General features: G+C 35.4%; 1 protein-coding gene across 17 annotated transcripts in view; it reads left to right on the top strand.

Moving 5' to 3' along the window:
- DMD (dystrophin) overlaps positions 1–12,898 on the top strand; it is a 2,248,405-nt gene that overhangs the window by 945,260 nt on the left and 1,290,247 nt on the right. For all 17 annotated transcript variants that reach the window (XM_070067426.1, XM_051827673.2, XM_051827679.2 and 14 more), the window contains 3 exons: positions 2,544–2,654; positions 3,048–3,221; positions 7,449–7,604. In XM_070067426.1, the coding sequence (XP_069923527.1) occupies positions 2,544–2,654; positions 3,048–3,221; positions 7,449–7,604 (441 nt within the window). The remainder of the gene's footprint in view (positions 1–2,543; positions 2,655–3,047; positions 3,222–7,448; positions 7,605–12,898) is intronic.

Below are 12,898 nucleotides of genomic sequence, written 5' to 3'. Positions count from 1 at the left end.
CAAAATCAATCTAGTTGTCAGCTGAAGTTATGAGAATTTTCCAGATATAGTATCTACAAATGATAATAAAACATCATTGCTGTTTGTCATTATCTTTCCCAGTTTAAAGATGATGAAATTGAGGCTCAGAATAATTGGCTGCTTTGCCCAAGGTAGAAGTCTGAGATTTAACCATTATCCCATCGTTATTCCCTGAGAGCTTAAAGTATGAAGCATTCAAATTAATGCCTCTCTATGCCCAAAGTTGTCTTTTTGCTTCTTAACTTCGGTATGTGAAAAAGAACTCCTGTGGATATTTTCCATTGGCTATGAGTTTTATTCTTCATTCTATTTCCCTTATGTTTTCACTCTATTTTTCTAATCAATTATCTTCTTAAATTTAAAAAAAAATTAGTCATTGGCTCTTTTCCCATAGCCTTAAATCACATTCAAGTCTGATTGACCTGAATTTCCTTATGTATAAAGACAAATTTCTTCTAAAATAATTTTGACTGTTTTTATAAGAACATTTCTTGATCTTTAATCAGGCATCAGTCCTTGAAAGTAAGATTTCTGCTCTCATCATCCACTGACTATTATTACCAGCTAATGTATCCTTTTTACTACTTATCTTATTTGATCTATCTTAGAAATAATATTGTTGACTTCTCTCTCATTCTGAAAATTCTCACAGCATTTGATTTATGTGGCATTCTCTTTCCTGGTCCTTTCCATCCTCCTTCCCTTAGACTCCTCATTTTCTTTCTTTGGTGCTTTCTTCTCCACATCCCTTAAATACCTGTATTCTTCATGCTTTTCTCTTTGTCCTCCATTTCTACTTCCCTCACATTTGAAAGCCCTTAAATAAATGCATGCTGCACAATCGTGTATTGCCTTTAACTTTCTGTGTCTCTCCCCCCACTCCCCACACAAATACACCTATAATGAATATTAAAATTCAAACTGTCCAAAGCGTTACTAGTAGTAACATTTTCTCACTATGAATTTCCTTAGTTATTAAATACTGTCAGTATAAATATTATCTATGATCTTGATCAACTTTTTAAAATTGATATTCACTTTGAAAATACTAGAAAGCATTCGTTTAAGACATGAAGTTATTTAGTATCTTGTTAGCACCTGTGTTTGCACTTATATTTCTGCCAGTCTCTTTGTACTGTTCAGTGTTCTGTCTTCACACCTCATTTTCCCTCAACAAGAAATGCTTAGGTTTTAATAAATCCTGCCACTTTGTACATCCAGTATATTAGTCGGAACTATTGTTTATATGTAAAAAAATTACCTAAAACAAAACCAAAAATGAGACATGGAGATTTGTCACAAGGATGTAGAAAACTCTCATGGAAACAAGGGTCCCATTAAAGTTTTGACTCAGAAAGTTACTCAAGCCTATATTTTATTTATTTGTAACATCAAATTATTGTTATTTCTGATAGTTTTATGAATTGATAAAGCCAAGCTTGATGGTTCTATCCTGTGATTTCAGTGATTACAGTTGCTCATTGATTGGCACTTGAGCTATTATCTCCTCCCTCCCAGGGTGTATATTACCAGGGTGCAGGATTGAAAGCAGAACTAGGACTCTAACCCAAGGACTCTAAAATGGGTTGTTGGTGAACTAAGCACCTTAACTGCCATGCCAGTTCCTGCCCCATATTTTCTAGTAATATGTGCCTGAATTGACTCTATCTGGTTAAGTTAGTTTACACTAATAAGTGTTATGCAAACTCTTTTGTATGATAATGTTTATGAGCACTGATAATAAGTTCACATTTTCATCTTTTACTTATTTGTGACAATCTTATTACTGATTGTAATTAAAGTAATTTGACCGTTGGCTGATTTTGAGGAGTCTTACAAAAAAAGATAATTTTTTGTTTTCTCATCACACTGTAATATTTGACCCATAACTATAATTAGCTCAGAATCCCAAAAGTAAAATACAGACATACTTTTGAACAGAATTTGATAAAACTATTGTGTATTGACTATGTAGACATTATTTATTGCTATCTAAACTTCAAGGCACTTACTTGAAGAAGCCATTAACTATCTTTCAGAGAAAAAACAATGCTATTTAATTTCCCTCTCCTAGAACTATATTTTCCCTGAAAGTTAACTGAAACATTGCACAGAATGAACAAAGATTAAAATTAATGAACATTTTCCACTTCTAACTTTTGCATTATATTTTACTTCTGTCACTTTAGCTGGATCTTATACTTGGTCAGATTTGATTGTGACATCAAAGGTAAAATGGTTTCAATTGACTATATTAGATACAAATAGATATTCCCTATTGAAAACATCTCAAATATCTGTTCAATAACATCGAATCAAAAGGATAATCTTTCTGATAAAAGTCACAATAGGAGAGAACTAAGTCATGTAATTCTCATAATTTATGATCCATAAAATATTTTTTGTAATGCTGAAGCACAGGATACCTCGTAATAATGGTTCTGAATTCCATGTTCTCAGGAAAGTGAATTGTTAGTTGTAATAATTTTCAGTATGTGCTAACAGTGCTATTCTCTCAACAGAAAATCCAGTCAGATTTGACCAGTCATGAGATTAGTTTAGAAGAAATGAAGAAACATAACCAAGGGAAGGAGGCTGCCCAAAGAGTCTTGTCCCAAATTGATGTTGCACAGGTATATTTCATTATATAAACTAGGGAACCTGCTTTGGCTGGGCATTCAAATATATTGTAACCTATATTAGACAATTTGATTATCTAAACTGGAATTGAAGACTTTATTAAAAACTACAATGTGATGTCTAAATATTATGGGCTTTTTTTGCTTTGTAATTTTAAACATAGAATAGGTTAATAAATTACCTTTTATTTAGTATCACATTAAGAACAAATACTGTATTCTATCAAATATGTCTTTCTCATGTTAATCAAATGGAGAATGAATGATTGTGTTTTTATTTTATTTATATATGTCTTCAGAAATAAAGAAAAACTGTTAACAAAAGTACGAGTTGTTATTGTTTGAAAGACAAAATTAAACCAGGGACTCCTTCTATTGTCCTTACAGAAAAAATTGCAAGATGTTTCCATGAAGTTTCGATTATTCCAGAAACCAGCCAATTTTGAGCAGCGTCTAGAGGAAAGTAAGATGATTTTGGATGAAGTGAAGATGCACTTGCCTGCATTGGAAACAAAGAGTGTTGAACAGGAAGTAGTTCAGTCACAGTTAAATCACTGTGTGGTATGTATTTCTGGTGGCAAATATATAACTGCACCTTGCTTTTTCCTTATTAAGTGATAATTCTCTTTTGTAATAGAAATTGTTTTCAGATAACTTTAATAATTATACTATGTCATTTTAAACTTAAGAAAAATGGAACAACTGTATTGAAAGGCAAGAACTTTTACTGAAATTGTAGTCATTTTTTACCTATTCTATATCATTCTTAATAATTCTGATAAGGACTGTGCAGAAATCAAAGGATTCTCACGGAAATGAATATATATTTAAATTGAAATGCAGAAGAGAAATACATGAATCTGGAAACTTTAATAATAGTGATAATTGCAATAATATTAAGCATTCCAGAAATAATGAGCACCGTGTAAGATACATGATTGACTGACATTTCTGTTTCTCAAGACTGCAGATTTCCTGCAAGACGAACAGTAGATGGAGGGCAAAACGAGTTTTCAATATAGGTGCTCTTACTCCAGTTTCTAGTATCTTTCCATTAAACACCAGAGCTTGATACACATGGAAATAACAATACAGCACATAGACAAAATAAAAAGGCATGAAAACATACAAGTTGTCGGTACCATAACTCTTCGTTAGACTTTGGAATATCAAGTAGTATCCTACGTTGCTGCTGTTGGAAATGCACCATGTAAGATAACATAGAGCTAAGAAATTGAGTGTCTACCAGAGTAATATAAGTATTATTATGTCTAATGACCATTAGAGTAAAAATTCACTTACAATGAAAGCACTTAATGGTATGAAGTGAAGGGAAAGATTAGTGTTTGGTGTTTTAAATGTTATTTCTACGTTTTTCCAGACTATAAATGAAAAACTGACCCATTTTTAATATAAATCTGTCATATCATTGTGAATGTGAAATAGCTTTGATTATAACACATATTTTGAAAGAAATGTGTGTATTTGTTTGCAAGAAATTATGAAATATTTAATAAAATGTCTTTATAATTCAGGCTATACTTTGTGGCACCATTACTTTAAATATTCCTATTCCAAAAAAAAAGGAATTTTGACTATAATGATAAACTGTAATTAGCTGATATTAGATGAGTAAAGGTAGCAATACAGGGGGAACATAACTGAAATTGTACAGTAGGAATTGAAAGGAGAAGTGATCCAGGTACACTATCATTATGACCAATATTTGAATCGAGGGAGCTGTATATTCTCTTCTAAGACCAAGTCTCTAATTTTCCCTCATAAAACTTAGCTACTAGCAAAATGAGCCAGAAATGATACCACCTGCTCCCTGCTCTACCTTTGTCCTGCACCACTTTGGTTTGGGTTCTAGTTTGAATGTCAGGACCAATTCAAATAGTCCTTCCATGTGGATATGATTTCATTAGAACTTTTATATGTTTCATTACTTAAGATCAATATATTTACAAACACATATATTTTATAATTATGGCTTTCACAAATGAGTTTTGCCTATTAAAATGTCTTATTAACATGAACATAAAGAATATTTACCTTTCTTGGTTACAAATATTTTCCTGTTGAATGAAGTGATGTTAATTGCTTATAGTACCTTGTATGAGCTTTTTTTAGGATTTATTTATTTGCTTGAAAGGCAGAGTTACACAGAGAGAGAAGGAGAGTCAGAAAGAGAGATATGTCTTCCATCCTCTGGTTCACTCCCCAGATGACCGCAACGGCCAGAGCTGCACTGATGCAAAGCCAGGTGCTTCCTCTGGGTCTCCCACATGGGTGCAGGGGCCTAAGGACTTGAGTCATTTTCTACTGCTTTCCCAGGCCATAGCAGAGATCTGGATTGGAAATGGAGCAGCTGGGATGTGAACTGGTGCCCATATGGGATGCTAGGATTGCAGGCATTGGCTTTACCTGCTACGCCATAATGCTGACCCCTGTATGAGCTTTTATCATAAAGTAAATCACTGGGATTTTCATAAAGTTTAAGCAGTAAATCATTTTTCAGTATCTCTGATTCCAAAACTCATAGTTAGTTCCCAACATAACAATTAATGAATTCAGTGTTTTGAAATACTCAAATATTTTTAATGTTCTAAGAACAAAATAAGGGGCTGGCACTGTGGCTTAGCAGGTAAAGCCACTGCCTGCATTACCAGCATCCAATATGGGTGCCAGTCTGAGTCCCAGTTGCTCCACTTCCAGTCCAGCTTTCTGCTGTGGCCTGGGAAAGCAGTAAAGGATGGCCCAAGTCCTTGGGCCCTTGTACCCACGTGGGAGACTTGGAAGAGGCTCCTGGCTTCAGATGTGCACAGCTCTGGCTGTTGCTGCTATGGGGGGGGGGGGTGAACCAGCGGATGGAAGACCTCTCTCTCTCTCTCTCTCTCTCTCTCTCTCTCTTTGCCTCTGCCTCTCTATAACTCTGCCTTTCAAATAAATAAATCTTTGGAAAAAAGAACAAAGCAAAATGCAGTTAGAAAGAAATAAGCTGGAGGGGCTGGCACCGTGGCTCACTTGGTTAATCCTCCGCTTGCAGTGCTGGCATCCCATATGGGCGCCAGTTCTAGTCCCAGTTGCTCCTCTTCCAGTCCAGCTCTCTGCTGTGGCCCAGGAGTGCAGTGGAAGATGGGCCAGGTGCTCAGGCTCCTGCACCCACATGGGAGACCAGGAAGAAGCACCTGGCTCCTGGCTTAGGATCAACGTAGCACCGTCCATAGCAGCCATTTGGGGAGTGAACCAACGGAAGGAAGACCTTTCTCTCTGTCTCTTCTCTCACTGTCTATAACTCTACCTGTCAAATAAACAAACAAAAAAACTGGAAAGCTCAGAACACACAATTAAATGAATATAAACATCAGTTATCAAAGAGGGGATTAAGATGGCAATAGATTATGCATGTAGCATTGATTAATCATTCAGTCTTTTACAAAATATTTTGTATTAGAGACTGATGTTAAACTGAAAAGAGAAAACAAACCCAATTTTACTTCAAATTGCAAGAAGTATTTACCAACTAGCAAATTTGAGTGGTGTTAAATAGCAATTATTCAGATTTGCCACTGAACAAATGAAAGCAACAATAATCCAAACTATTATTCATACATGTATACATATGCAAGTACTTACATACATATATGCAGATGTACATAGTACCATGCCATCCCAGGAAAATAACTGTAAAGTTAAGTCATGACACCAAGAGGCAGTGGCATAGTGGTGAACATAGCTCCCTCCCAAAGTTATAATGTTGTCTCATGCTACTTAGTTATTGCAACCTACCTTTTTATTTATTTGAAAGGTAGAATTATGGCATGGGGAGGAGGGGTACAAAGACAGAGTTCTATTTCCATCCGCTGGTTCACTCTTCAAATGGCCACAATGGTCAGGGCTGGACCAGGCTATAACTGGGAGCCAGGAGCTTCTTCTGGAACTCCCATGAGGATGCAGGGACCTAAGCACTTGGTCCATCTTCCACTGCTTTTCCAGGCACATTAACAAGGAACTGGAACTCAAATGGAGCAGCCAGGACTTGAACTTGTGCCCATATGGGATGCCAGCACTGCATGTTGTGGCTTAACCTGGTACACCACAATGCTGGCCCCACTAACCTACTTTTGTGAATCATGATACTTATTGTTTTTAGTTGTTATATACATGTAAGTTTACATCATACTTTATATATCTTTGTATTTTTGATCAACACGATTAAGAAAATATACTTCTATAGTTAAAATATTTGAATTATCTTCTTTTTGGTATATGAAATAATGTACATTGTAATTGTGATCTGAAAATTTACATGTTTTACCTTAATAAAATCTAAGCTCCATGAGAACAACATTGTTCATATCTATCTTGGCCACCACTAGTTACTCGTTAACTTAGATACTCTCTGGTATATGATAGGCATTCAATAAATATCTGGTATGAATGACAGAGTTAATTGGTCAAAAATCATAGCTAGACTTATATAAGTCTAACATTTAAAATGGAAACCATGTAATTTTAGATGATTTTATGATTTTGGAGAGAAGAATTTAATACATACATGATGTCCTCTATTAAGAATAACAGCAAATTATGCACATCTATATTTTGTACATAATTGGAAATAGAAACCTTAAGAGAAAATGTACAAGCTAGAAATTGGCCACAGCTGCAACATACTACTCCATTAAGACTGTAAATATATAGCAATTAAGCTGATACATATTTTAGTAATACTATGAACTAATTTAACACTTGCTAATTTTCATGCTTTGTTTTGTATTTTAGAACTTGTACAAAAGTCTGAGTGAAGTGAAGTCTGAAGTGGAAATGGTGATAAAAACTGGACGTCAGATTGTACAGAAAAAACAGACCGAAAACCCCAAAGAGCTGGATGAAAGAGTAACAGCTTTGAAATTGCATTACAATGAGCTGGGAGCAAAGGTATGTGCTTAATGAGATCATAAGCACTACTTTATACTTCCCTTAAAAATTGTGAAGCCAGAGACAGTAAATAACTAGAATTGGAGTCTCAGAAATCTTATTCTTGAAGATAGATAGATACCAATATACATGGTAACTCTAAAGCACTAATCAATGTATAGAATGTAAAATATGTAAAGCTCAGGGAAGTTTTTGTTGGTCCACTTGATAGTTTAAAAGGGTATTTTTGCTTTAAACTAGACATCTTGTCATTATATAAATATACTTGTGATGATTTGAAGACTGGGAAATATTAAAAATTACTATACCTATTTCTGTGTAGGTCTGCTGGAGCTGATAGAGTCTACATAGACCACATTAAGTCTGATGGAGTTGGCACATCCATAGAAAACCTTGCCTGGTTTAGCAAGCCTTGTATCATGTGCCACACTTGGTTAATAACAGCATGGGTGGCCAATTGAGTCCTATGGCTCTGTGATTTTTGTGTTGTTGCTCTAATTAAAGTCCCATGAAATAATTCCAACTTACCGGTTACAGAGTCTTACATCTCTCTATTTCCTTAAAGTGAAAGTGTGGAATATCTAGGATTGTTACTTCACTTTCTTGAACTCAAATACACTCTATATTTAGAGTTCTGATGGTTTTAAATTATGATACTAAGTTGCCTCTTCACTCCTATAATAGTATCGAGCAGCAGCCTTTTAGTTCCCAACTTTATTGAGTAAAAGAGCAACATTGAGAAAATTGTCAATTTACACTACATATTTGGGAAGCAACCATGTAGAGGTTAATTTGTAATATTTTATCGCAACAGTAAATTTAAGATTATATCGGCCGGCGCTGCGGCTCACTAGGCTAATCCTCTGCCTTGTGGCGCCGGCACACCGGGTTCTAGTCCCGGTCAGGGCGCCGGTTTCTGTCCCGGTTGCCCCTCTTCCAGGCCAGCTCTCTGCTGTGGCCAGGGAGTGCAGTGGAGGATGGCCCAAGTGCTTGGGCCCTGCACCCGCATGGGAGACCAGGAGAAGTACCTGGCTCCTGTCATCAGATCAGCGCGGTGCGCCGGCTGCAGCGGCCATTGGAGGGTGAACCAACGGCAAAAGGAAGACCTTTCTCTCTGTCTCTCTCTCTCACTGTCCACTCTGCCTGTCAAAAAAAAAAAAAAAAAAAGATTATATCTTAAAGCCCTGAATTGTAACTTATGTATCACTGAAAGTAAATCTTACACCTTAATGGAAATCTGGAAGTAACATTGGTAGTATTTATTTTCATATTTTAAAAACCCTCTAATTTTTATGCAGTGTGTTTTGAAAAGGAGTTTGTTGTCATGCTGTGACAAAGGATTCTCCCAGTTAATGAAAAATATAGGGCTGGTACTGTGACATAGTGGGTAAAGCTGCTGCCTGCAGTGCCGGCATCCCATATGGGCTCCGGTTGTCGTCCTGGCTGGTCCACTTCCAATCTAGCTCTCGGCTATGACCTGGGAAAGCAGTAGAAGATGGTCCAAGTGTTTGGCCCCCTATACCCACATGGGAGACCTGAAGAAACTCCTGGCTCCTGGCTTTGAATGGGCATAGCTCTGGTAATTGTGGCCATTTGGGGATGATATCGAATTAGTAGCAAAGTATGATGATAATCTTAAAGTACATTTTAACTGTTTGCATAGTCCACCAAGATAGGAATAATAGACATGTATACACACACACACACACACATATACACATACACTGTGTATATATATATATATATATATATAAAACAAAACCTGTTCATTGTATTAAAGATAACCACAGAAAGAAAAATTAAATCTGCAACTGATGTTTTGTTCCAGTATTTATTGATGTTCACAAATGCTAATTCTTCCATATTTAACATCAGTTATAGAAGATTGAATAATCTCTGGGCTCTGATCAATTACAGATAATTAATATCTGAAAATAATCTCAGTGCTATGATTTATGCGATTCCAGAGATGTGTTCTCTGTTTACACTTCATAGTTTATAACTTGAGTTGTGTGTCTTACAGCAAGATAATATGTTGATGGTTATCTTTTATTTAAGAAAATATTTAAAAAGGGCTTTATCAGTTTATCTTTTCAAACATGAATTATTGCCTTGCCTTTTCTTTGCCAAAAAAATTAATTTCACAAAATTTTTGCCCCTGCAAAAGTAAATTTAACATAAAATAACATAGAATAAATTATTTAGAATGTAATACCAAAAAATGACATTAGAAGACAATTAGTACCCTCGATAATTTTTAAGAATTGGATGACTCTCAAAATAATATGAACTTTATTTATCCCTGAAAACACATATTTTAGAGCTTAGCTTTGCTTTAACCATTTGGCACTTAGTAATAAATATCATTAAAGCAAAATTAAAGAAGTACTAAGAAATCTTCATTTCATAGTATGACTGAATACAGGAAAAACATAGGCAGAACTTTATTTTTGAAGTAAATATTAATTTAGAAACAATAATTAAGATTTTGGAATCATGTATAAATACCATGAAATAGAAATGTCTTAAGTCATGTATTCCTTGTCTGAGAAAATAATTACCATCAATTTAACCTTCAAATCAGATTCAGTAATGATTTTTGGTGGGGAAACCAAAGGCAATAGAGGTCATCTTATTCTGCTCTTTCTATATAGATACACACACACACAGGTATGTGTGTGTATACATGTATATAAAATATAAAAGAAGCCTTCTATTTTACTCATCTTCAGAATTTACATCATTGAATTTGCCCTAATTCAGTACATGTTACCTGTTTGTAAGCTTTGGCTGCTATAAGAAAATAAAATGGACAGAATGGCTTAAATAATAAAAATTTGTTTATCGAAGTTCTGGAGCTGGAAATCCAAGTTTGAGAAGGTGCTGGCTCATTTGTTTACTTACGAGAGCTCTCTTACTGACTTATAGATGGCTACCTAGTATTTTGAGGATTTTTGCATCTATGTTCATTAGGGATAATGCCCTATAGTTCTCTTTGTCTGTTGTATCTTTTTCTGGTTTAGGAATTAAGGTGAAGCGGGCCTCATAGAAGGATTTTGGGAGGATTCCCTGCCTTTCAATTGTTTTGAGTAGCTTGAGAAGAATTGGAGTTAGTTCGTCTTTATTTATTTTATTTTATTTTATTTATTTATTTTTTTTTTGACAGGCAGAGTGGACAGTGAGAGAGAGAGACAGAGAGAAAGGTCTTCCTTTGCCATTGGTTCACCCTCCAATGGCCGCCGTGGCCGGCGCGCTGCGGCCGGCGCACCGCGCTGATCCGATGGCAGGAGCCAGGAGCCAGGTGCTTTTCCTGGTCTCCCATGGGGTGCAGGGCCCAAGCACCTGGGCCATCCTCCACTGCACTCCCTGGCCACAGCAGAGGGCTGGCCTGGAAGAGGGGCAACCGGGACAGAATCCGGCGCCCCGACCGGGACTAGAACCCGGTGTGCCGGCGCCGCTAGGCGGAGGATTAGCCTATTGAGCCGCGGCGCCGGCCTAGTTCGTCTTTAAATGGCTGTAGAATTCAGCAGTGAAGCCATCTGGTCCTGAGATTTTCTTTGCTGGGAGGATCTTTATTACTGATTTAGTTTCTGTCTTGGTAATGGGTCTGTTTAACTTCTCTGTGTCTTCATGGCTCAATTTAGGTAGATGGTACGTGTCTAGGAATCTATCCGTTTCTTCTAGGTTCCCTGATTTGTTGACATACAGCTCTTTGTAGTAATTCCTGATGATTGCTTTTATTTCTGTGGTGTCTGTTAAGTTTCCTTTTTCATCTCTGATTTTATTGATTTGGGTCTTCTCCTTGTGATTTTTAATTAGTTGGGCCAATGGTATATCAGTTTTGTTTATTTTTTCAAAAGCCAGCTCTTCATTTCAATGATCTTTTGTATTGTTTTTCTGATTTAAATTTTGTTTAATTTTCTCACCTATAGAGTGGGAAGGAAAAGAGGGAGGAAGAGGAAGAGATTTGTCTATAACTTCATATAAAGCAGGAGTGGGTAACGTTTTTTCTGCCAAGGGTCATTTTGAACATTTGTAACACTATTCATAGACCATGCAAAATTATCAACTTGAAAATTACCCTGCTAGAGATTTATTTAATTTTGAGTCCTCCTGCAGTTGCCTTGGCAGGGCCAGACTCAAAGTGATTTTGCTAGTTGGATGTTCCCCACCCCTGATACAAAACTACAGTCCTATCTGATTAGAGCCCCAGCATTATGAGCTTATTTAACCTGAATAACTTCCTAATAACTACATACAGTGATACAAGCTACAGTAACATAGGGGGCTAAAGTTTAAACATATAAATCTTGAAAGGACCCAATTAATGCAATAACACTTTTCTTACATAATTTTATTATTTTTAAATATAAACAATAATTATTCAATGAATAAAAATAGTTCATTTATAAATCTAAATAACTTCATTGAGAAATATTAAAACTTTTACCCTTGATGCATTAATACCTAAAATTTTTGATCCCATATGCTTTGATTTTTTATGGAAATATACAACACTAACAATATTAGCTTCATCCCCCAAAATATACTACTTTTAAGAGTTCATGAAAGAGTGACCGGTGAAACTGTAGGTGGCACTCTTTTAAATGTATCTTTTCTTCTCAACAAAAAAATAAATAAATAAAATGTAAAAGTCAATTTTCCTTAAGATGGCAGTGTCTCCTGTTTTTTAAAAATCTGTTTAGCTGGATATAAACAAAATAAAATCAATAAAAATCAATAATACATTAGCTCTGGGAAGACAGGGTTTCTTTGAAATATTGAATCTAGATTCCTTTTCAACTACTAGTGCATTGAAAAAATAACTGCGTAAGGAAACACACCATAAAGGTGTATTTTTCTTCTCCTATACACCAATAAAATCCTTGCATTTGAAAGGGCAGATGCTTTACTTTCCTTATGGGAGAAATAGAAGTAAGAAAACTATCTGTAAAAAATGAATTTGCACCCTCAGCAACTAAATATTTTCTAAATGTACACATATATGCCTTAAAAGAACTGATTAGTTTTGTCGGATATTTAGAATGCATAAGAATGTTCTGGGTTTTTTATTTTTATTGTAACATTTTTAATTCTTTACACATATGTTCTCTTTTGGTAATTTTTCTGCCTGTGGCTAGATTATTATTTTGAGTGTTACCTGTTATGTCAGGATATAATGTGCAAATATGCACTTGTGTTTTTTCTCTATTCTTTTAACCAATTTCCTTATACTTGAGATCACTTTCAGCCCTGATTTTAAGATCTCTTAGCAAAAAATCTGTTTTTTTTTT

This window comes from Oryctolagus cuniculus, chromosome X, assembly GCF_964237555.1.
Source record: "Oryctolagus cuniculus chromosome X, mOryCun1.1, whole genome shotgun sequence".
Taxonomy (NCBI): Eukaryota; Metazoa; Chordata; class Mammalia; order Lagomorpha; family Leporidae; genus Oryctolagus; species Oryctolagus cuniculus.
Note: the sequence above shows the minus strand (reverse complement) of the source record. Positions and strands in the feature narration are given on the sequence as shown.